This window comes from Agelaius tricolor, unplaced genomic scaffold, assembly GCF_023055355.1.
Source record: "Agelaius tricolor isolate 1412-34295 unplaced genomic scaffold, bAgeTri1.0.p SCAF_14, whole genome shotgun sequence".
Taxonomy (NCBI): domain Eukaryota; kingdom Metazoa; phylum Chordata; class Aves; order Passeriformes; family Icteridae; genus Agelaius; species Agelaius tricolor.
Genome location: NW_027269274.1, coordinates 16751403 through 16774262, shown reverse-complemented (window position 1 = coordinate 16774262; position 22860 = coordinate 16751403). Strand labels below are relative to the sequence as shown.

The 22860-nt window shown below is 60.2% G+C and overlaps 1 protein-coding gene across 1 annotated transcript; it reads left to right on the top strand.

Annotated features, from left to right (window-relative positions):
- Positions 1–99: 99 nt before the first annotated feature.
- Positions 100–22747, top strand: LOC139596012 (semaphorin-3D-like). Its single transcript, XM_071439954.1, has 18 exons — positions 100–526; positions 11820–12023; positions 16455–16615; positions 17293–17355; positions 17579–17698; positions 18004–18106; positions 18207–18335; positions 18627–18772; positions 19000–19114; positions 19221–19290; positions 19640–19784; positions 19861–20083; positions 20205–20293; positions 20778–20819; positions 21080–21237; positions 21442–21506; positions 21680–21807; positions 21892–22747. Exons 1-18 carry the CDS (start codon positions 106–108, stop codon positions 22303–22305), a joined length of 2796 nt encoding a protein of 931 aa, XP_071296055.1. The 5' UTR covers positions 100–105; the 3' UTR covers positions 22306–22747.
- Positions 22748–22860: the final 113 nt, after the last annotated feature.

The window sequence follows — 22860 nt, the reverse complement described above, 5'->3', positions numbered from 1 at the left end:
AGGTCCTTGGGTATCTGTGTCTGCTCCTGCTGCACCGTGCTTCTGCATTGGACCCCAAATCCTCCCAGATTTGCCTTTCCATCACATTTCTCTCTGGAGTTGCCCATGGACCAGAGCTTTCCAGCCCTGATGCCCGTGTCCACGAGCCTCTCCCATCCACTGCTCTTTGCCTTCCCAATCCACAGCAGGAGCACTGCAGCCGGTGCTTTCCTATCCCCCTCCATGAGCTGGGCCCCCCATGAGCTGCAGGGATGGAACTTCCCGGGAAAACACGAATATTTTTCCCTGCGGCTCCATGGAAGCCCGGCAGCTCCCGCACCGCTAGATGGCAACTGCGCTGTGCGCATGGAGGGGACACGGAGGATCCCGCAGCCGGGGCTGGCTGTGAATGAGGGGCTGCCCCCGGCTGTCCTCCCACCTCCGGCTCCTCCCGCAGCCTCCAGGTGCTCTGCCTGCACTGGGAGAAGACGCTGGAGCCGCTGGAGCGGCAGCAGGGTGGGCATCGCCGCTGGGAGCCCGCTGGCCGGTGAGTAATGAGCGATGGGTTTAATTAATTGTCCGTGAGCTTGGGCAGCCCGGGCTGCTCGGGGCTGCCTTGGTTGGCTCCGTGAGAGCTGCCTGGGGCGGCATTCCCGGGGGGAGCAGGAGCCGGCGATCATCAGCCCTGAGTTCTGCTTGCACTGTCAGCTCCGTTTGTGTTTTACAGCTCCGTGCAGAGTGACTCGCGAGTGGCTGGGCTTATCCCAGCCCCTGTGGGGAGAGCAGAGCTCACCCTGCCACTCTGTTTGCCCTAGCATGGCATGGGAAGTTCTACCAATCTTTATGGAATCATGGAATGGTCTGAGTTGGAAGGGACCCTAAAGACCACCTTACTCTGATCCCCTGATCTTCTATGTTTGTTGTATCTTTAATGCTGTAACTTGGGTCCCAGGAGGTTTTGTGCTTTTTTTACTGCACTGAAGCTGTTTCCAGAGCTGGTTTTTCTAGGGTTTCTCAGCTTCAATGCTCTGCTTTGTTGCTGAGGTTTAACAGCCCAAAACCCACACTGGGCAATGGTCACTAGCCCATGCTGGAGGCTTTGCCACTGCTCAGAGATAACTTTGTCAGATTTCTCCTTCCTCACCAGATAAAAATCAATCATTTGCCTCCAAAATGGTTGTGTCATTCTTGATGTAAGGAGAAGAAAAAACCAGCCTCCCTGATCAGTGAAGGAATTGTCCTCTGCTTGGGCTTTATAAAATCTGTTGGAACAGGGAAAGTGTGTTGCTTCAACCCCCTCTGCAATGCCTCAGCTCTCAGAAACTCGGGTCAATGATACAGCAGGCAGAAAAGAAACAGAGCCTGAGAAATGCCGAGTGCTTTCCAAAGGAGTCCCTTAACTAATGATCCCTCTGCTTGGAAGCATCACAGATCTTGGGGATGGAGGGCCAGGAGTCAGGAGCCTTGCACGCCTGAGTGTCCTGAGAGTGATGGCTGAGTTTTGGTGTGAGGGGCTGATGCTCAGGGTGAGGGAGGAAGGAGAAGGCTGAATGGTTGTTTATGCCCAGAAATAAATAACAAAACACTGGAAGAACTTAAATTAAGACAAAGAGGGTAATTTCTTTCTTTCTGTCCTTGAAATAAGACCACCCTTGGCATGAATCACAGCTCTTGAGTGTGTGGCAGCCCTAGAAGGCAGCCGGGCCATGGGATGCCCACTGGAAATCAGCTCCAGTGAGCCTGCCCTTAGTTAAGGACTTTATTGCCTTTAAGGAACCACTGCTCTGATCCATCTGCTGAGCACTGTCAGGGAAATGCTGCTAACTGGAAAGCAGCATTTTTCCTGTCCTGCAGCCATGTGCCCAAGGGAAGGGGGGAAGTGCTGCAGGAGCTGTGGTCCCAGAGCTGCGGCCGTCGCGCACACATGCCGGCCACGCGCCCCGAGCAGGAGCCGTGGGGAGCCTTCTCCTGGCCAAGTGGAGCGTGTCCCAGCTCTCTGCTGGCCACTCCTCGCTCAGCCTTCAAAGGGAGGGGTCAGGCAGCCCTGACGGGTCACTGGCTCCGCACGATGGGCTGCTGGAACGGACAGATTGCTCCTGCTGAGTTAACGCTATTGAAAACGACAGAGACACAAACACCCCGGTGATTAATGAGCCGGGGATGGGGAAGTCAACCCGAAAGCCAGGGCAGAGATATCAGCCCTATAAGAAATATGGGAAGAATTCACCCCTAATCTAATCTCACTGAATTCCACAAGCATGTAAGACAGGGATCATTTGCTGCAGTTCCTTTGGTTGAGAATTAAACAGGAAAACCCCAAGGATGTGAGATGTTCTCCCAAATACCCTCATGCCTGTGCACAGAGGCTGGAGAGCAGCTGCCACAGCCTGAGCCATCTCATCTGGCTGGACAAGGTGATGCCCAGGCTGTGCAGCTTCCAGCACCCAGCTCCAGGACAGGGAGGGGGAGCCAAGTCTGGGGTCCTTGGCAGCTCTTGCCTTTTGCCAAGCCCAGCCCGAGCCAGCAGGGCTGGCAGAGGTTCCAGATGGGGTCCTGCTGCCCAGCTCTCTGCCATGCTCCTGTGGCACCCTCTCAGGGGCTGTTTACTGCAAGCATGAAGATTTATTGTAAATTTTAGCTCCCAGACACTTGGAGCTGCCTCTTCCTCCAAGTTTGGTCTATCCCCACTCCATCTGGGATTACAGAGAGAGGTGGCTCAGAGAGCAGAGGGCAATTAGATCCTTACAGGCCTCACATGGTTCCAAACCCACAGAGATCAGTCAGCTGAGTCACCTCCTGGCCTGGGGGGCAGCCAGGAATGGCCTTTGGATGGGGAATAGGGGGACACACCCAGCCTCGCCATCCCTTTTTGAGGAGCCCCCCATTTGGAGGTGATCAGATCAGGGGATTGTGCTCCCCACTGCTTGGAGCAGGGAGCAAAGAGGGGAGTGGGAACAGGGAGAGAGGATGAAAACAGTGGTACCTGCCCTAGACTGGGTCTCCATCCTTGGTCCTCTCTGGTCCTTGCAAGCCACCTGATGCCTCCCTGCTCCTGCCCTACTCTCAGGAGCTGGCTGTACCTTCTCCAGAGCATTTTACCTGGGGACACTGAAGCACAGAGGGTGAAAGGACCTGTGTAAGTGACAGGGCTGGACTCACAGTGCAGGGCACCCAGTCATTCTCCCTCCCTAAAGACTAGATTATCCCAAAACCCAGCCATAAAGCCCCAGCACCTCCTTGCAGGTAGATGCCATGAATGGCAGAGGTTCTGTGGTACCCAGAAGGGAGCACCCTCTACTCCTGGCAGAGATAAGCCTTTATTACTCCCCAGTGTAGTTGCTGTAGGATATTTGGGCTCTGCCACCTCCATGCTCCATGTACCCCCGGATCTCCCCTGGCTCCTCTGTACTTGCAGGGATGCCACACGTGTGCTCCAGACCAGCACAACCCCTCTCCACCATCAGCATGGCATGACATGAGCACAACTGTTGCCAGCATCAGCCCCTGTTGGCTTGGGAGCCTGCCCAGGGTCTGGTTTCCCTGGAAGGACACTGTTCACAAGCACTCAGCTGTGTGGGGTTATTGTTCTGCTCTCTGTGCTGGCGAGCTGCCATTTATTGTGTGCAGGAACTCCCCTGCTTCTCCCACCGTCAGATCCAGGTTTATTTCCCCCTTCTCTAGGAGGAGATCACTGATGTCAGCTGGCTTGGCCTGAGCTCTTTGTAGTGTGAAAAGGGAAACAAGGGCTTTCAGTTTCAATCTGTGCCTTGCTTGTCCTCTGGGGGGGCTCTGGCCTTCCCACGGTGCGTGCCCCCAGCAGGCAGGCAGTGACAGTGACAGCTCTGCCACCGTGTGCCAAAGCCACGTGCACGGACTCAGGCTCAGTGCTGAGCTGCCCTGGGCGCTGGGAGGATGAGCAGCTGCTCTTCGGGGGAAGATGAGACACCTGGGGTCAATCCCTGCCCTGCTGTGCTGCCCATTTGGCCACGAGCAGGTCACTTAATCCATGTGTGCCCCAGCCCCACACCAGAGTAATGACAGCCATGGTGGCCTTCCATGGTGGAACCATCATGGTGCAGGTGGGTTCATGGGGGCAGAGAGGCAGGGGCTGGGCAGGAGGACATGGCACAGGGTGCTGTCTGCTTCTGACCCTCTGGAGACACTGCACAGGAGCCGTGCTGGGATGGGGGGATCCCCACTGGTGTCCAAGCTCTGGGCTGGCTTCTCCGTGTTTGCAGGGCAGGGAAATGACAAAAAAAAAAAAAAAGACAAAAGCAGGGGAGCCCTGTGCTTTAGGGCACCCTACTGCGGCTGCCCCGGCTCCCCCAGAGCAGCGCTGTGACATTGTGACATTGTGACACCAGCCCAGCGCCGGACCTGTCCCAGCCCCTGCAGCCGCGCTGCACCGCCCGGAGCCCACCCGGCCCCTCCTGGGGAGAGAGACCGAGCAGCTGCCCGGGGTGAGCGGCCCCGCGCCCATGCCAGGTCCCGGCTGGTCCCCGATCCTGGGAAATACCCGGCACAGGAGCTGCAGCCCTGGGGCAGGCAGCTCCCCGGGCCGCTGCCGAGGTGCTGGGGGATGGCAGGGAAGGCAGCAGTGTCCCGGGAGCCGCAGAGCCCGTCCCGGCCCCCGGAGAGGATGGCAGGGCTGGCAGGGATGGCAGGGATGGCAGGGATGGCAGCAGGGCCCCGGGAGCCCCAGAGCCCGGCCCCGCTGCCGACCGCGCTGCTCCGCGGGGCTCCGAGGCTTGCGAGGACGAGCCCTTACCCGGCAATCCAGGCTGAAATTCCCGGGGAGCCCGGCCAAGAGGCTCTGAGAAGAAGCAGATAACGGGTCAGGCACCTCCATCCTCATTAAAATACTTTCTCCGGCAGAGCCCCCCACGCCTGCCCAGCCTGTTCCAATTAGCACAGCGCCGGGAGCAGCGCTCCCGCTGATGAAATCAAAACACGGCCGGGCTTTCAAGTGCTGGGGGAGACGTGTGGCCCAGCTGGGACAGGGTGGCCCCGGGACTGTCACCCGCAGCCGTGTCGCTGGCTGGCAGTGGTGAAGTGGCTCATGAGCCGGGCAGCATAGCAGGTGTTTCATGGCCAGCTCCTGCCTGGAATGGGGAGATGTGGCCAAGCTAAAAGCACTCTGAGTGGTGCTGAGCATCCCTGTCCGATAGGTTTGGAGGTGGGAAGCAATAATACCGAGGTGAATGAAGGAAATCAATGTTGCAGATTGTGTGGGCTTGCTGCAGAAAGCCTTGGCGTCTTCGGGAAGCAATCAGCGCTGTCCTGGGAGTGCTGGGACAGGCTGTAGCCTGCCCAGGAAACAGGAATTCTTTCCCCAAGGCTAGGTCTCCCTGGAGACACCCCGGGGATGGAGCTGTTCCTCCCAGCCCTTGGGTCTCTGCTGGAATCCTTTGCAGGGGTCCCACAGGACCCAGCCAAACCCACCCCTCTTTCCCAGAGGCCACCAAGGGGCAGCAGCCCTGGCACTGGGTTCCAGCTGGTGCCCCAGGGCTGCTGAGCTCTGTGTTGAAACCCCAGGGGTCACCCACGGAGGCTTTACAGGCAGTCCATGGCAAGGAGCATGGGCAAAGCTGCCCCTTGCTGGAGTCCATGCTGATCCCTGGCCTTGGAGCCCCTGCCAGCTCTGAGCACGTGTGGGATTCACCCAGGCTGATCCTGGAAAATCTGAAGCCCAGAGAAGAACTCCTGAGTGAGGCAGGGCTCCTGAGCCTCCCCAGGGCTGTGCTGAGTGTCAGGCCATGTGGCAGACAGGTGACAAGGGTGGGTTTCAGCGCTGGGGTAAAAATGGCTCTGAGGAATTCAGGGCTGCCTCTGGGGACCCCCAAGGCTTTGAGAACCTGGCCTGGCAGCTCAGCAGGCAGGCACAGCCTCTTCTCTGCCTTTCTTGGGTACTTAACACAGCATTAAAGCATGGCAAGCCCCCTCCAATGAAGTGTCTCTTCTGAGGAGAGACTGCAGGAGTTGACCCTGTTTAGTCTAGGGAAGAGAAGGCTGAGAGGGAATCTCATTAATGCATATAAATATCTTAGAGGTGGGTGCCAAGAGGATGGTGCCAGACTCTCCTCAGTGGTGCTCAGCAACAGGATGAGGAGTAATGGCCATGAAGCAAAAGACAAAATTTTCACCTCAACATGAGGAATAACTTTACATTGAGAGTAGCAGAGAACTGGAACAGCTCCCCAGGGGTGTGAGTGGAGTTTCCCTCTCTGGGGACATTCCAAACCTACCTGGACTCATTCCTGTGTAACTTGGTCTAGGTGACCCTGCCTTGACGGGGGGGGGGGGGGGGTGGGGGTGGGGGTGGGCTGGATGATCTCCAAAGGTCCATTCCAACCCCTATAATTCTGTTATTCTGTGAAAGAAATTTAAGCTTCTCAATTGCACTAGGAGGCAAATTGGGAATTTAGTATGCAGAGTCAGCCCAGAGTTTAATACACCAAGTTAACCCACACTTGTCCCTCCTCTGCTCTGTCCATGGAGGAACCCAATCCTCTGTGAATTTGCCACTTCCCACCAGAGTCCCAGTGTGGTTTGCCCACTCCAGGAGCCCTGGGATGGGCACCAGGACTGTGGCACTGCCCTGTGCTGGGAGCTGCCTGTGCTCTGGCAGCATTTTAGGTGAGAGCAGACCTACAAGGTGCAATAAATGCTGTGACTCCATTCAGCCTTCTCTGTACATTGGACTTGCTGCCTCCCTGGGGCTGGATGCCCTTGGGGTAAATTAGGAGGAGGAACAGTGGATGTCCCATTCAAGCAGTACATTCGGGAACATCTAAAATTCCTGCAGGGGCTGGAAGCAGGGGCTGATCCTTCACTGTGCCTGTCACTGTGCCTTGAGACAACACTGCTGGGCCACCTTCCCAGCCAGATGCCCAAGAGCCAGGCCAGGTCAGCCTTCACCTCTCAGTAGCAAGGGAAAGGTGGGGACTGAGCCAGCAGCCTCTCAAGAAAGGGATTAGCAGGATGTTAAGGGAAGCCAGCTCTTTATCCCTTCATAAACAGTTATTAATACCCTGGCCAGCCTCAGGCTTGGCAATTCCCCACTTGCTTTCAGAGGATGTGGTCCCAACTGGAGCGTGCCTGCAGCTGCTGTAACTTCAGGGAGACAAGCACTGTGCTGTGCTCTTGCTCTGGGTATTGTCAGAGGGTTTTATCCCTCTGGTAATACCCAGAGCCCTGGGCTGTCCCTGCCCACTGCCACTGTCACCCAGTGCCCATGGGCGGGGAGCCCCCCCGGCTGGCAGAGGTGACATCCCGAGGGTCTGCAGGGTGCCAGTAGCAGCTGGGAGGCTTCTTCCCTGCCCGTGGTGTTGGCACACTCCAGCAGGGTTGTCTGGCAAGGAAGGGAGGTCTGGGGCTCCCTGCAGCCAGGGGACAGCAGTGAGGGGGATGTCCCGGCTGGATGCGATCCTGCTGGCCCCTGGCTGTGTGATGGCAGTGACGGGGCTGAGCCTGGAGCAGCCTCAGCCTTCTGCTGCTGCCCAGCAATCCCTTATCCAACCCCTCCAAAATTCTCCTCCCTGTGTCTCTGCAGATCTGTGTGTGACCTCGTTGCTGAAGGCTTCACTGGGACCCCGATGCTTCCCAGGGCAAACTGTGCTGTCCCAGTGCCACCCAAGCTCTGGCACTTGGTTTGTGGTCCCAGCTTTGATGTCACGGAGCGGGACCGTCACGTCCTCCTCCCACAAATCACTCAGCACCACGGGCTCCCTCGGGGATTGGCTCTGCCCCAGCCTGGCAGCTCGGGGAAGGCAGGGAGGGCTCACCATGTGTCTTTGTCCTTCCACTGGAGAAATCGACAGCTGCCTCTCGCTGCAGCTGCCGGGGCATCCATCATCCCGCAGGGGATGGAGAGGGACAGGCACAGCCCTGGGCTGAGCAGGGAGGGCCAGGCGGTGGCTCCGGGACAGCTGCGGGCAGGGCGCCCACCGAGGCTCGGGGCCAGCAGCTCGGCTGTGCCCGCTCCCCTCACACCTGGCTCCGCATTCCCACGGCACGGAGCGCGGCTGACCCCAGGTGTGCGCGGGATGGGCACCCGGGCTGAGTCCTCTGCACCTCCCGCCCCGGCTTTGCCCCTCAGTTTTCTTGGTCCCGGCTCCCAAAAGTGGCAGAGAGGGAATCACCCACACCAGGGCTTGTGCTGGGAGAGGCAGGACAGCCTCAGGAGCCTGGGAGCCCGGGCTTGGGTGCTTGGGAATCTTGGGAAGCACCAGCCCCATGGAGGGGGTCTGGGCTCCCCCTTCTCAGGGCGAGTTCTAGCCCAGCGCTTCTGTGGCCTGCTGGGGATGATCCCTGTGGATGGATGCTGACTAGGGTGCAGTGCCTCTCCTCCCCCCGTTCCTTGCCCTCGAGGTGCCCCAGCTGTTGGGAGCAGCATTTCGCCCCCTGGCCCTGGCAGCCCCGCCGTGTAAGCGGAGAAGGCAGCAGGCTGTGAGCGCGCTGGGGATTATCGGGACACAATCGGGGCTGTGAAACCACGAGCACATGGCAGAGCCGCTGTTGGTGCTGCGGGAGCTCAGCTCGGCATGTCTCCCTCTCAGAGATAATCTACAGCCTGATAAACCCACTGCCAGCGCCCTCCCCCTCCGAAATTTGGGCTGCTTTAAACTATTCACGGCATTGCAACACAAAGGGGCTGTCAGGAGGAAATTGGTGCTGTCGCGGATAAATGATTTCCCTCCTGTACCCGTCTCAAACAGAAGGGATTTGTCTTTTCTCTGGGCTGCTCACTCTCTGGCAAGGCTTTCCAGGGAATTTTGTGTGACAGCCCAGAACCTCAGACCTGCTGGACTTCTGTTCTCTGCAGAACTCGATGCAGCCTTACATTAATTAAAGGCAGTTTATAAAAATGAGGGAGTGACTTTCTACACAGCCAGATAGTGCTAGGTCAAGGGGGAAATGGTTTCCAACTAAAAGAGGAGAGATTTAGACTAGATGTCAAGAAAAACTCTTTACAGTGAAGGTGGTGAGGCCCTGGCACAGGCTGCCCAGAGAAGTGGTGGATGCCCCATTCCTGGAAGTGTTCACAGCCAGGTTGGATGGGCTCAGAGCAGCCTGACCCAGTGGGGTGGCATCCCTGCCCTGTGATCATCTGGAACAAGATGACCTTTAAGGTCCCTTCCAACCCAAAGCATTCTGTGATTCTGTCTCTTCTGCAGATCTCCAGTAGAAGGGGAGGGAGGGAGGGCACAGGGAAGCTGCTGGGACCAGGGCACCTGGTGAACTGCTGGCAGACTCAGCCCAGCACCGTGGTGTCACCACCTGTGCCACCTATGCCTGGCACTGCTGGTCACTGCCAGCCCCCCAAACAAGGCTCTGCCATCCCCCAAGTCCTCCCCTGAGAGTCCTGTGGTGCCTGGAGTATGAAATGTCAGCCCTCTGCCCCCCCCTTCTCTCGGCAGCCCACCCTCATCAGCACTTCCCTCTCCAAACTGAGATGGAAAGAGTTGCAGCTCTGGACAGTTGATTATTTAAAGCTGTCGGGAGTGTTTAATTTAACCCTGGATTCATCATTCCCAGCTTGTTTCCATCCACCAGGCACCCGAGCTCCCCCTCTCTGTGTAAACTCTGTGAGCTCTTCCCCTCCAGCTGATCTGTTTCCCGGTGTCCCTGCACTGACTGGCACAGCCAGGGATGTCCTTGTGTCAGGGGCTGTGGGCACAGGGGGCTGTGCCAGGATTTTAGCCAGGTGTCAGGAGCTGGATGTGCCTCACCACTGCCTGGGCACGATGGGAGGGAGCCCCTAAATACCCATGGAGGGATGACACCCGTGGGAAGTGTTTCTTACTGGAGGTTATCCTCTGGCAGTTTTTTAATTTCCTTATCTGCTGCAAACCCCTCACTTTCCTATGCCTGTGCCCAGCTCTGCCAGAGCTCTGGGACCCTCCTGGGCATGGCTGTGGCTCCTGCTGCCATCAGCCCTGCTTCTGGCATTCCCAGGGCAGGAGATGGAGCTCTGGTATAACTGAGCTGTGCAGGGGAGTGCATGCCTGGCCCTAAATTCACCGTGTGTGAACGTGTCCCGAGGCAGGAGCAGTGCCCTGCCTGCCATCCGCAGAATCCCAGCCTGCCCTGGCATCCCCTGGGTCATGAAAGGTTCCTACAAGTCTGCCTTAGCCCAAAGTCAAGCCTAGCACAGACCCAGCTCCATTTATAGAACCCTTCAATTAGAGGACAGCATTTTCCAAGTCCTGCAGCAACACAACACACTTTGGCAAAGGAAAAAAAAATCCCTGTCAGATGCCAGCCCCGTCCTTGTGGTGACCCTTGGGGCAGCAGCGCTGGCTCAGGGCACGGCTGTGAGTGCCCAGGGTGGCTCTGGGGCAGCACTGCAGGTTCTGGGCAAGGGAAGGGTTGAGATGCAGCTTGTCACTGCTGCCTGCTGGGGAGGTGTTTGTGGCAGAAAGGGCAGCACTGCCTGTGAATCCCCACGTGGCTGATGGGTTCCTAACAGAGAACCCGACCTCTCCACAACCCAGGGGCAGTTTGAACCTGGCCAAACCCATCATGCTCATGGGGTGGTTTTTGTCCCCTCCCTAGGAAATGTTTGATGTGGAAAAGTGCCCAGGAAGGCCGGCTGGGTGGAGAGAGCTGCCCCAAACTAAAGAGAGAGACAGAGCACAGCACAGCCACCACCCTGAGGTCACATCCATGTCCCAGCGTGGTGCCAGGTCTCCTGTACAGGGGAAGGACCTGGAGCAGCAGCAGGTTGTGCTGACCAGAGAGAGATCCAGGCAGTAGTGAAGGCAGGGAAGGGGCAAGAAAGGAGCTGGATCCAGCCCAACCACAGTTTGCTGCTGGGAGGGAGAGAAAGCCCAACCCCACCAGCCCAAAACCTCCTGCCTAGGCAGAGCTGAGCACTCCTCCTTGTGCAAGGCAGTTGGAAAGACTTGGCTCCACCACCCCTTCTACATCCCATTGCTGGGATGGCAGGAACCCCCTGCTCCTTGTGCCAAGAGCCTCTGGCCAGGGATGAGCCAAAAAGCTCATTTTAAATCTTTCAGTCATGGGACTGGAAGAAGTTAATATGCAGCAAGAGAGGGAGGTAGTCAGAGCTGCCATGTAGGGACCAGGTTTTTATTAAGTGGAGAAAAAGCCTCTAAGTAGGCTGGATTAAGTGGTTAGAGCTGGCAGGCCAGCCCTGCTCCTGGCAGGGGCTGTGGGAGCTGCTGTGGGAGGCTGTGAACCCCTGTACCCTCCAAAGGGGGGTATTAAAGAGGGGGTGTTTAAGGATGTGAACCCCTGTACCCCTCCAAAGGGGGGTATGCATTACCAACCCACAGCACCCTGGAGCCAGCGGATGCTGGTGGCCTCAGAGAGCTCTGTGGTGACAAGGAATTTCAGAGATCCTAGCCAGAGATGTGTCATGCACACACAGAGCCACAGATGATATTGGGGAGATCACAGAAATGGCATTTATGGGTGGTGCTCCAAAACATGAATTCTCCTTTCAGTGAAAGGGAGGAGGTTTAACCCCAAGCTGAGAACAGATGAGTATTAGGGATCCTTCAGGAGGCTCTGCCAAGCACTGGAGCCTGAGCAGAGGATGCCCAAGCTGTGAGAGCCCATTGGAGGGTTGGAGGGTGCTACTGCCCTCACATCAGTCACCTCCAGGATGCCCAAATCCCAGTTCTCCCAGGTTCCACATGGGCACGCTGGCATCACCCCCCACACCTCCCCTGGGCAGGCTGGAACAGCTGCCCTGTGAACTCCCTGGGCATGGAATGTGCTGGAGCCCCCAGGGGATGGAAGGTAAGAGGGTGCCAGCCACAGCTGCCTTCCCAGTGCCCACAGCTGCAGCCTCCCCCCTTCTCTGCTTGCAGCTGGCATTGGAGGCGGCATCTCGGCGCTGGATCATGGTGCTGTGAGGGCGAGCAGACCCTGCCCACTGCCCTGTGCCAGCATGAGGGTGGCCCCTGGCCACTGGCTGTCCCTGGCCACACTCCTGCTCTGCCTCCTCCTGCAGCAGCTGGGCAGCAGCAGGGCATGGAAGCAGCACGCCCCACGCCTCCGCCTCACCTACAAAGGTAAGGGGGTTCCTCAGGGTCTGCACCTTGCTGGGAGGGCTGGGAGAGCTGTGTCCTGGGCTGAGGCTGAGCTGGGTACCCCTGGGGATGTCCCCTGCCTTCAGCTCACAGGGACACTGAGCCCTGGGACAGTCTCACCAGCCTCTTCCTCTGCCTCCCACCCCCACAGTCCTACCCCAGCTCAGCCCTCCTGCTTTTGACCCTCCTGTTCTGTCAGGAGAGACTGATCCCCCGTGCAGATCATCTCCCTGCTGCACTTCTCCCTTCCTCCCTGCATCTGGCTCTCTGTTTGCATGATGAGTTCTTCAGGGCAGGCACAGTTTGCTCCTCTCAAGCCTGATGCTTTGGTGACCTGAAGATGCAGCAAGGGCAGACTGACAGCACAAAACACAGCCCAGAGAAGTGTGGGAAGGGAGTGCCTGGAGGGGAATGGCCTGAGCAGCTAGAGCAGAACCCTGCCAGCTTGGCAGCTTCTCACTCTGCCGTGAACCTGCAGCAAGGATGTGGCCAACTGAGCTGCTTTCAGCTTCTCCTGTGTGAAAAACATCAAGTTTCTTTGGAGGATGGCAGCTCAGCACATCCCCAGTGCTGCCCTGGATGTGACCATCGGGAAGGCTGGCCCAGTCCTCTCCACACCTGAGGGTGGAGCAGCTTTCCCATGGGCAGGGCACTCCAGGCTCCAGGGCCATGCTTGGCCCACTCCATCACCCTGAGAAGCTGCTCTCCAGGCAGGGACAACCAGCACAGTGAAAGATGCTCCCCTTTTGTGGCTGGAGAGGGCTGGACCTCCCAGGGGTGCAGGATATCTGTGTGAGGAGATGGCCCTGCTGGTAGCCCAGCTCAGAAACAGCTCAGCTCTGCCTTTCCTTGGAGCCAGAGGAGGCAGACGGGGCTGCTGGGGCAGCTGGACAGAAAGGGGACTGCTGACTTCAAAGCCCCAGAGTGTCCCGGGCCAGGCATGCCAAGAGCCCTCTGCCTTGGGCAGAGGCAGGAGAGGAAGCTCCCAGCATCAGGAGGGCTCAAGCTCGAAGTGAACAATGGTTGAAGGGATGTGACTCATGGACAGCACGGGGCAGGTTCAAGGACACAATGCCTTGGGAAGTTTAGGTTTAAAAACCCCTAGGAAAAAAAAAATAAATAAAAGGAGGGCTTTGAGAGTCCATGCACGGGATCAGCCTTGCCCTCAGATCCCAGCACGGATGGGGGGGGCGGACAGAGGCTCGGTGGGGCGGGGGGAGGACACGTAAGCAGGGTCGAGAGAAGGAAATGACAGCAGCGAGGGCCGGGAGAGCACAGGAAGGATGGGGCACAGGGCACGGGGCCAGCAACAGCAGCAGCGGCTCCCGCCCTGCCCAGAGCCCCGAGGAGGTTTAGAATAGCACACGGGGCAGCCCGGGCTCGGCCGGGTCAGGCTGGGTCAGCCCCAGCGCTGCCTGAGCTCAGCCTCTCCTTTGCCAGGCTGGGCAGCAGGGAGGGCACAGCAGCCCTGCCAGCTCCTCCTGCGGGAACATCCCAGGAGCTGGCGCAGGCTCCTCTGCCAGCCTCTGATCTGCAGCCAGGCGGGACTCAGAGGCTGCCACCACTCAGCAAGTGCTCCGGAGCACGGGGAGGTCACGGGGCTCTGTTATCACTTCAAGGGCTGCCCTGAACGTCCCTTATCAGCCAACAGCAGTGAGGGGCCAGAGCCTGATTTAGCACCAAGCTTGCCCTGGGCTCCAGGGATCTCCTCCGTGGGCTGCTGTGCCTGTGAGGGGGAAGGGGACAGGGCAGCACAGCCGGGCTCTGACCCCAGGAAGCTCCAGGTCAACCTGCACGGGGGATGCTGTGGCTGAGGGGCAGGAGGAGATGATGGATGGGACAAGGCCATCCACAGTGGTCCCGGCAATAAAGACAAACACCGTGGCCTTGGGAGATAGTGAACACAAAGGAGAGGATGTTTCTCTGGGCTCACCCATAGATTTGGCCATGGCATGGCTGCTGCAGAGCCCCCCCGGTTCCCCTTCTCCAGCATCAGGTTTGGATCTAATGACCCGAGGGTGAGAAGAGGCTGGGGTTTGTGCAGCAGCTTCCTGGCTCTGGATCCCAGCACTCGATGTCCCCTTGGTGAGGGAGCAGAGCCATGGGGTCAGGCTCAGACCCTCCTGGTCATTAACCTGCCAGAGGGTGCAAGTGCAGGGCAGTGAGTCCTTCCAGGGTTCTCCCACGTACTACCAGAGGCAGCAGAGAGGGCTCTTCCAGCACCCTGACCTTGTCCTCACACAGGGCTGGTGCAGGTCAGGCAGTGAGCAGCCAGTGACATTCACTGGGACCAGCCTTGTACCCATTCCCCTTAATTACACTCAGGTACTGGAGGAGCCTTTGCCCTCCCACCCCAATCTCCCTCCCCGAGCCCTGTCTGACATTTCTCCTGGATCAGGAAGGTCCTGGGAGCGTTGGCAGACACAGGAGGGTGAACGATGCACCCACCCTGTTGGAGATCCAGCAGGGACAATGGCCCGCAGGAAGGGACAGGAATTCAGCTGTTAATCCCATTCAGCTGGTGGGAAATGGCTTGGAAGCCTTCTGCCCTGTATCTCTGGCACCCAGAGAGCCCTTGGGCACTCGAGGAAAGGCGGCTGTGTGGTTTTTGTGGCAGCAGGAGGAGAACCAGGAGCTCCCTGATGTGGCTGGGAGCTGCTGCTGGCAGAGGAGGATTTGTGTCCCCACCGGCACGGGAGCTGCCCGGAGCAGGGGAGAGGGAAGCGCCGGCTGGGAGCCAGCCTGGCCCCTGGATGCGGGCAGGGACCCGCGCTGCCTGGCCCAGCAGGGACCAGAGGACATCCGTGGCGTCTCCAGCCCGCAGGCTCTGGCCTCGCTTCCCCTCTGCCCTGGAAAAGGAGTGGAAGGAAGTGAGACAACCTCCCGGGGCAGCCGGTTCCCTCTGGATGGAGCCGTGCCTGTGCCCACGTCCCCCCCACCTGCAGCCGGGGCCGCACGTCCGCCCGCGCTGCACCCAGCACCGGCTTCCCTGAGCGCCTCCTTCCTCTGCTCCTGACACTCTGCTGCACTCCCTGCGACTTGGGGCAGACTTTCAGCCCGGATCTTACAGGTTTCCCTGAGTTTCCAGCCACATTCCACCTCCATTCAGCCCCCATCCAGTGCAGCCCATCTCCCCCTCCCGTTACCCTGCACTACACCAAGGCCAGGAGCAGCCTCACCAGAGGAGCAAGCCCTCTGTATCCAGCCACATCCTGCCTCTTCTGGAGAGGGAAGAGATGTGTTATGACTTCTGGAAGCTCCAAGGACTGCCTCAATGTTGGTTTGCTCCATCTTGGTCCCTGGGAGCAGGGCTGGGGGCTGGCAGCTGCTGCAGTCCCGTGTTGGTGCCGCTGCTCTGGCTGCACTGGGGGGGCTCGCCCCACAGACCCCCCCCAGACCTGGCCCTGCACATCATGGACCAGCACTGGCCCCAGGGATGTTGTTTCCGGAGTTTTAACCAAGACACAACAGCTTATTGTCCTCCTCACACACCCACATGGCCACAACTGTGCCAGAAGGGCCGGGAGAGCTGCCCCGGCTGCTGCATGGGAGGAGCTGCACGGGAGGAGCTGCGGCCAGAAGAGCAGAGCCTTTCCCTCCAACCTGTCTCTGCTCCCAAAGGAGTGCACTGGGTCAGGGCACCCCTGGATCTTTCCCTGAGCCAGTCTAATGCTGGGTTTAGGCCGCACCTCAGGACACAGAGTGGGAAATGTGGGGTGCTGGGTTGGGGTGGCACTGGAGGCACAGATGGGGATTTCCCCTACAAAGGTCAGTCCCAGTGCATCCATCCACCAGCCTGACCCTGTGCATGGGGTAGAGCCCAGCAGCCACTTCACAGACTTAGGGGTGGGTGCAGAAGGTGCTCAGAGCAGGTTGTGTTGGCTCTGTTTCCACCCAGCCTTTCCCTGGAGGGGTGCTTTGCCCCAGCATACAGCAAAAAACCTTTTTAATGTAAATTCCCTTGATCTGAAGCCTGGGGAAAACACACCAGGAGTCACAGCAAGTGAGTCACCTCTCTGCTCTATCCTCTACCCATGGTTTCAGGGTGGCTTTGGGGCTCCAGGAGATCCTCTGGAAGGCAGGCTGGAAGCTGAGCACTCCGAGATACTGGGGCTGAACCCCTGTCCTGCCCTGTGCCTGCAAACAGCCCAGCCAGGGCAAGGTCAGCGCAGTTCTGCTCTCTGTAGGAGTGACTGTTTCCTTCAGCTAAGCATGTTGAGAAGGCTCCATAATGAGCTCAGGAGCACCAAGGGTGGTAGGTGTTGCCAAGGCAGTGGCAGGAATGTCTTGTACCCTTGGAGCAAGGACAGATAACCAGAGCTGTCCCAGAGAGGGAGGCATGAAGCCTCTGGCTGCAGATTGTGTCATTCATGGATGGGTTTCTCTTTCTCCCACCTTGTTTGTGCTCCTCAGACCTGCTGAAATCCAACAGCTCTCGCCTGCTGCTGGCCTCAGGGGATGGGATGGATTTCCAAGCCCTCTTGGTGGATGAAGACAGGGCCTGGCTGATGGTGGGAGCAAAAAACCATATCTTCCTTCTCCACCTGGACCATCCCAGCAGAGAGCCTGAGAAGGTCAGTGCTGGGAGGATGGTGGCCCTGGCCAGGCTGGCCTCTTCCTCCCTGGCAACCACTCCTTGTCCCAGCACCAGGGCGTGGAGGTGGATGTGCTCTGAACTGGGCTGTTCTAACCTCACCAGGGACACATTTATACCAGGATGTCTCAATCAGTGGGGTCAGCCCATCCCTGGTGGGGCTGCGCCCTGCTGGGAAGGGCTGGCGCCAGAGGGACAGGGTGGCTTGGCCAGGAGATGAGACCTGGGTGGACTGCAGGCAGTGCCCAGAGCCCTGCTGTCACACCCAGTCCCTGTGCTGCCCCCAGAGCTCCAGCAGTGACTCCACTAATGTCATCCCAAGACATCCTGCTGGCCGGCTGTATGGCCGGAGCCCAACAAAAGAAAATCCCATTAAGGGGCTGCAGCCTGGTGTTCCCACAGGCTGGGATCCAGGAGAGCCTGCCCACAGCCTGGGTGGGCCACGGCACGCCCAGGCTCTGTCCCCACGCCAGGGTCACTCCGAGTTGCTTTGGCAGGCTGCCCACTGGGGACTCAGGGGGTGTCAGACCTGTGCCAGAGCAATGTCCTTGCCGTGCACCTGAGCCTGGCAGCGCTTGCTGGCTGAGCCCCTTCCCATTGCTGCCATGGCAGGCTGAGGGAAGCAGGAGCTGCATCCAGGAGGTCTTTGTGTTTCAGATTTTCTGGCCAGCCCCCAGGGAGCAGGTCGAGCACTGCCAGCTGGCAGGGAAGAACGTGGAGGTAAGTGGGGCTGGCAGCCCCCACCCGTCGCCTTTGGCAGCTCAGCGCTGATATTAAACAAGCCCATCAGCCCGAAGGGGAGCCTGGGGGTCTGCCTGGAATGGCGCTGTGGAGCCAGCCGGAGCCGAGCCCAGCTGAGCAGCTGCCAGGACAGGCTCTGGCCGGGCTCTGCACCCCCAGCAGTCAGCACAGCTCAGCCCTGACAAACATCTCCCCTGTGCAGACCGAGTGTGCCAACTTCATCCGCCTCCTGCAGCCCTTCAACCAGAGCCATGTGTTCGCCTGTGGCACCGGCTCCTACCAGCCCGTCTGTGCCTTCATCCAGCTGGGAGCCAGGGGGAAGGTGAGGGGCACCTGGACAGACAATCCCTATGGCAGAAGGTGCCAAGGGACCCCTCACCCTGGGAGCAGGGTGCCCCAGAGCCTTGGAGTGTGGCCAGCCTGGTGCAGGCCCTGGCATTCACACGGAGAGAGCAGCTCTGGCTTGGGGGTGTCAGAGTGTCCCAATGGGCATGGGACCAGGTTCTGGCATCCCCCTGAGGAGCCCGCTCATCACAGACACACCAATCTCCTTCCCACTCTTTCCCCCAAGTTCCAGCTTGTCCCCAGACTCCCCCTGGGCTGACCTCTCCCCCTTGGCTCTGGCAGGGTGCCCGGGCTCCCCGCATGCAGCTGGTGACCCACTCCTTGGAATCGGGGCGAGGACGGTGCCCCTACAGCCCCCACGAGCCCTTCACGGGACTCCTCATCGGTAAGAGGGAGGGAGGAGCAGAGGGGAGGTTGGGAGGACACTGCTGGGAATAATCTGTACTGGATGGTGATGCTTCCCACCCACACCCCTGACCCTGCAGGTGGGGAGCTGTATTCAGGCACCTCCAGTGACTTCATGGGCAGCAGCGCTGCCTTCTTCCGGACCTGGGTCCACGGGGCCGAGCAGAGCTACATCCGCACGGAGCAGAACCAGGACAACTGGCTACACGGTAGAAGCAGGGGCACCTGTGGGAAATGGGGCCTCTCCTTCCAGCTGGGGAGAGGCTGGGGCCAGCACTGGGGTCAGAGCTCTGACCTGGGCCCTCTCTCCTTGCTGGGGGGAAGCACTGATGAAGCCCCTGGTGGGACCTGTGTTCCAGCGCATGTTCCGCACCCTGAGCACTGGGAATGGTGCTCTGTGTCCCCTCAGCACCTCACACCATTCCCAAGGGCTTTCAGGGCAGTACCACAGGGTGAGATCAGGGCACAGGGCCACATTGTGCTGCTCCTTTCCCCCTCAGAGCCCACATTTGTTGGAGCCTACACCATCCCTGATACCTACAACCCCCACGATGATAAAGTCTACATCTTCTTCCGTGAGATGGCTATGGATGCTGGGCAGTGGGAGCAGCGGCACATCCACGCCAGGGTGGCCAGGGTCTGCAAGGTCAGTTGCCAAGGCCAACACCCTGTGGCCTGTTGTCCCACCAGGTGGGCTTTTACCTGTTCTGGACCAAGGAGCATCCCAAGCAGAGGAATGTGAGGGTGTCACTGCACACCTACCACAGGCAGAGAGCTCAGGGCTGGGGGTGTCCCTCTATGGGAATGAGGAGGGCACAGCAGTGGAGGAGACTCAGAGAGGCTGGACTGATCCTGACTCTTGGTGCCTGGCAGAACGATGTTGGAGGGAAGCGTGGCCTCATCAACCGCTGGAGCACGTTCCTGAAGGCCCGCCTGGTGTGCTCCATCCCCGGGCCTCAGGGCACTGAGACCCACTTCGACCAGCTGGGTGAGTGCCCAGCCTGTAACACAGCTCCACCAGGGCTGCTCCCTCCAGCACGGCCCCGGGATGCCCACGTGCATCCTGTGCCTCACCTCCACCCCTCTCTTTGCAGAGGATGTTTTCCTCCTGCGCACCCGGGACCCCCAGAACCCCCTTGTCTTTGGGCTCTTCACGGTCTCCAGGTGAGCAGGGCCCTGTGTGGGACAGTGCAGCCCCCACCATGCTGCCCCCCTCAGAGGGAGTTCTGTGGGGAGAAGGGCAGCACCAGCACCCAGCAGGCTGAGGAAGGGCCGCCAGCATTTCCCCACTTTCCCTGCTGCTGGTTCACCAGCATATTGCTAAACCACAGTTTTGTGGCACAGTCAGTGATCCCCAGGCTGCACGGGCTGTGTCAAAGCGATTCCTGTCATCCCCGGGGTGCTGTGCATGACCCCAGGGCTGACAGGGACAGCGTGGGCTCGGGGGGGTGGGTGTGCACACACCTGGTCTCCGTGGGCTCGGGGACACTGAGAGCCCTGTGCTTCCCCAAAGCGGCGTCTTCAGTGGCTCTGCCGTCTGCATCTACTCCATGGCTGCCGTGAGAGCCGCCTTCAGCGGCCCCTTCGCACACAAGGAGGGATTCGACTACCGCTGGGTGGAATACAAGGGCCGTGTCCCCTACCCCCGCCCCGGCACGGTGAGGGAACGGGGAGCAGCTGGAGGGGGAGTGGGACGGACTGGGCTAGCCCTAATGCAGCCCCTGTGTCACACAGTGCCCCAGTGAGACGTACGACCCCCTCCTGCAGTCCACCAAGGACTTCCCCGACGAGCTGATCAGCTTCATGCGCAGCCACCAGCTGATGTGGGAGCCCGTGTACCCGCAGGGCCGGCAGCCCGTGCTGGTCCGGGTCAATGTGCCGTACCGGCTGCGGCGGCTGCTGGTGCACCGGCTGGACACGGAGAGCCGCGACTACGACGTGCTCTTCCTCGGCACAGGTGGGAGCTCACCCCGGCCTGGGAGCGCTGCCACCCCGGGCAGCTCCTGTGGCACTCGGGTGCCGCCAGCCCGGGGAGGGGGTCCCAGCCCTGACAGCTCCTCCGCCCGCTGCCTTCACAGATGACGGCAAAGTCCTGAAGGTGGCCCTGGCCGGCGGGGTGAGCCGCGGCCCCGAGGTGATCAGCCTGGAGGAGATCAGCGTCACTAAGGTACAGGCAGCCAGGGTGGCACAGGCGGCTGAAGTGAGAGGGTGGGACCACACAGCCTCCCGTGGCGGCGGCACCTCCCTGCAGGCTCTGCAGGAAGACACTGCCGCTCTCAGGGAGGTTCTCACCTCACCCCCGAGGGCTCCCACCCACCCTGGGCAGCAGAAAAACACCGAGGGGTGCCAGTGGGACTGGAGCCAAGTCATCTTCCAGCTCCCCATCCAGTCCCTGAGGGGGCATGTGCGTTGCAATTTGGAGCCCACACTGAAATGGGAGGGCTGAGCTCAGGTTTGAAAGCAGGGCTGCTGGGCCGAGCTGTCCTGGGCTGCACATGCCAGGGGGCCAGCCCAGGGCCCAGGCTCCTTGCATGGAGCTGGTGACCAGGGACCTGGCATCCTGTAACCCCTGGGGACACAATCCTACTTGGTAGGCTAGGGCACCCAGTAGGGACTGACGTGGCTGCAGCACCCTCTTGTTCCCTCTCCAGGTACCATCTCCCATCCTGGACATGAAGTTATCACCAAAGCGGGTGAGTGTCCCTTCTGTTTCTCCCTAAAGCAGTCTGGGCACAGGGACAGAGGCCAGCTGATCCCAGCCCCTGTGCCGGGTCCCTTGGCCCCAGGGGGCCCACATTTAGGGAACAGGATCCTGCCAGGGCATTGAGGGAATGGCAGGCTCTGTCTCGCACTCCTACTGTCCCCCACGGTCTCCACCCCAGCGCAGGCAGGGCTCTGTTCCCTGCCAGCCCCAGCCGTGGGTCTGACTGTCCCTGTCCTGCTTCCCGAGCAGCAGGAGCTGTTTGTGAGCAGCACCCACGGGCTGCACCAGCTCTCCCTGTACCGCTGCGAGCTCTACGGCAAAACCTGCACCGACTGCTGCCTGGCCAGGGATCCCTACTGCACCTGGGACAGCAAGACCTGCGCCCCACACCTGCTCACCGAGAAGAGGTGGGTGTGTGCCTGGGCCAGCCCTGCACCCCCCTGCAAGGCGATGCTGTTCGGAGCAGGGAAGGGCAAGCGGCAGCCCTGGAGCTTTACCCATCAGCCAGACCCCTACTGCCACTCTGCCGGCCTGCAACCCACCCCTTCCTGGTGCCCCTTCTTGAGGCATTGCCAAGGAGGGATCCCACAGCCCTCTCTGCTCTCCCACAGGCGTGCCCGCTGCCAGGACGTGCTGAAGGCTGACCCGCTCAGCCAGTGCCAGGACACGGCAGAGGGTGAGCACCAGCTCCGGCAGGGGCAGCCAGCTGTGCCCAGGGAGCGCTATGCCCGCAGGGACCGCGCTGGGAAACCAGTGTCCCCACCGCGGGCTGGCTGTCCGTGCTGCCCTCCGTTCCTCCCTCCGGTCACACAGCCCGCACTCAGGGCGCTCACCCCCTCCCCTGCGCAGGGACAGCCGCGGTGAAGGTGGTTTTTGGGGTGGAGAAGAACTCGACCTTCCTCGAGTGCCTGGCGCGCTCCCCGCAGATCACGATGCGCTGGCTGGTGCGGCGCGGCGAGGAGACGGCCCCGAGCGAGGTACGGGGACAGGGCGGCAGGGACCCCGAGCAGGGGTGGCTTTTATCCCCAAGGACTGACACACGAGCTCTGTCTTTGCCCCAGGTCAGGAACAACGGACATTTCTTGGTGCTGGAGCAAGGGCTGCTGATCCGCCAGCTGTCGAGGGAGGACGTGGGCACCTACGAGTGCCTGGCGGTGGAGCGCTCGTTCTCCCGGCTCCTCACCCGGTACAGCCTCCGCCTCATCAGGCATGAGGCCGCGGCGCTGCCCCCGTACAAACGGAGCAAGGGCGTTGAGCCGGGAGGGACCCAGCAGAGCCCCCGGCCCCGGACTGACCTGCAGCCGGGCTCCAAGGGCTTCCCGCGGGCCCTGGGGGCCCCGGGCACCAGCCTGGACGCCTACTGCAACGCCCTGCGGCTGCAGGAGCGGCAGCGGCAGCGGGCCTGGCACAAGTGGCAGCACCAGGCCCCGGACAGCAAGAACGGCCGGGTGCGGAGGCACCCGCAGGGCCTGTGAGGGGCAGAGGGAGCCCCGGCTGCCCACAGCTCCCTCCCCGATCTCTCCAGGGCCCTCCTCGCACGTCGGCACCAGCTCCGGGACACGTCTCGCCTTGCCGTGCAGAGCTGCCTCGCTGTTACTACCTCAACCCCCGCCAGCCCCGCCGCCTCTCCGCGCCCCACGGGGCACCGGGGCCAGGGCACGCAGCCCGCGCCGCCTCCCCGAGGCTCAAAGCTATTTACCTGCAGAATATTTATTGTCCTTGCTTTCCCCGGCTTTGACTGACGATCAGCCGCAGCAATAATAAGCACAGAGGGAGGGGCCAGGGCCAGCCGTGTCATGCCGCCCTCTGCTCTGGAGGCGGCAGGATGTTCACCTGGGGGGCTGCCGAGGTGTGGATGGAGCCCAGGTGCTGCTGGAAGCAGCAGGACACAGCTGCTGGCTGAGGCTGGGCTCCAGGTGTGCAGAGATGCTCATGCCCAGCCCAGATCCAACCACTTCAAACGACACCACTTTCCTTTTTTCATTTTGACATTTATTTTACTGGGAAAAAAAAAAAAAGGAGAAGCAACA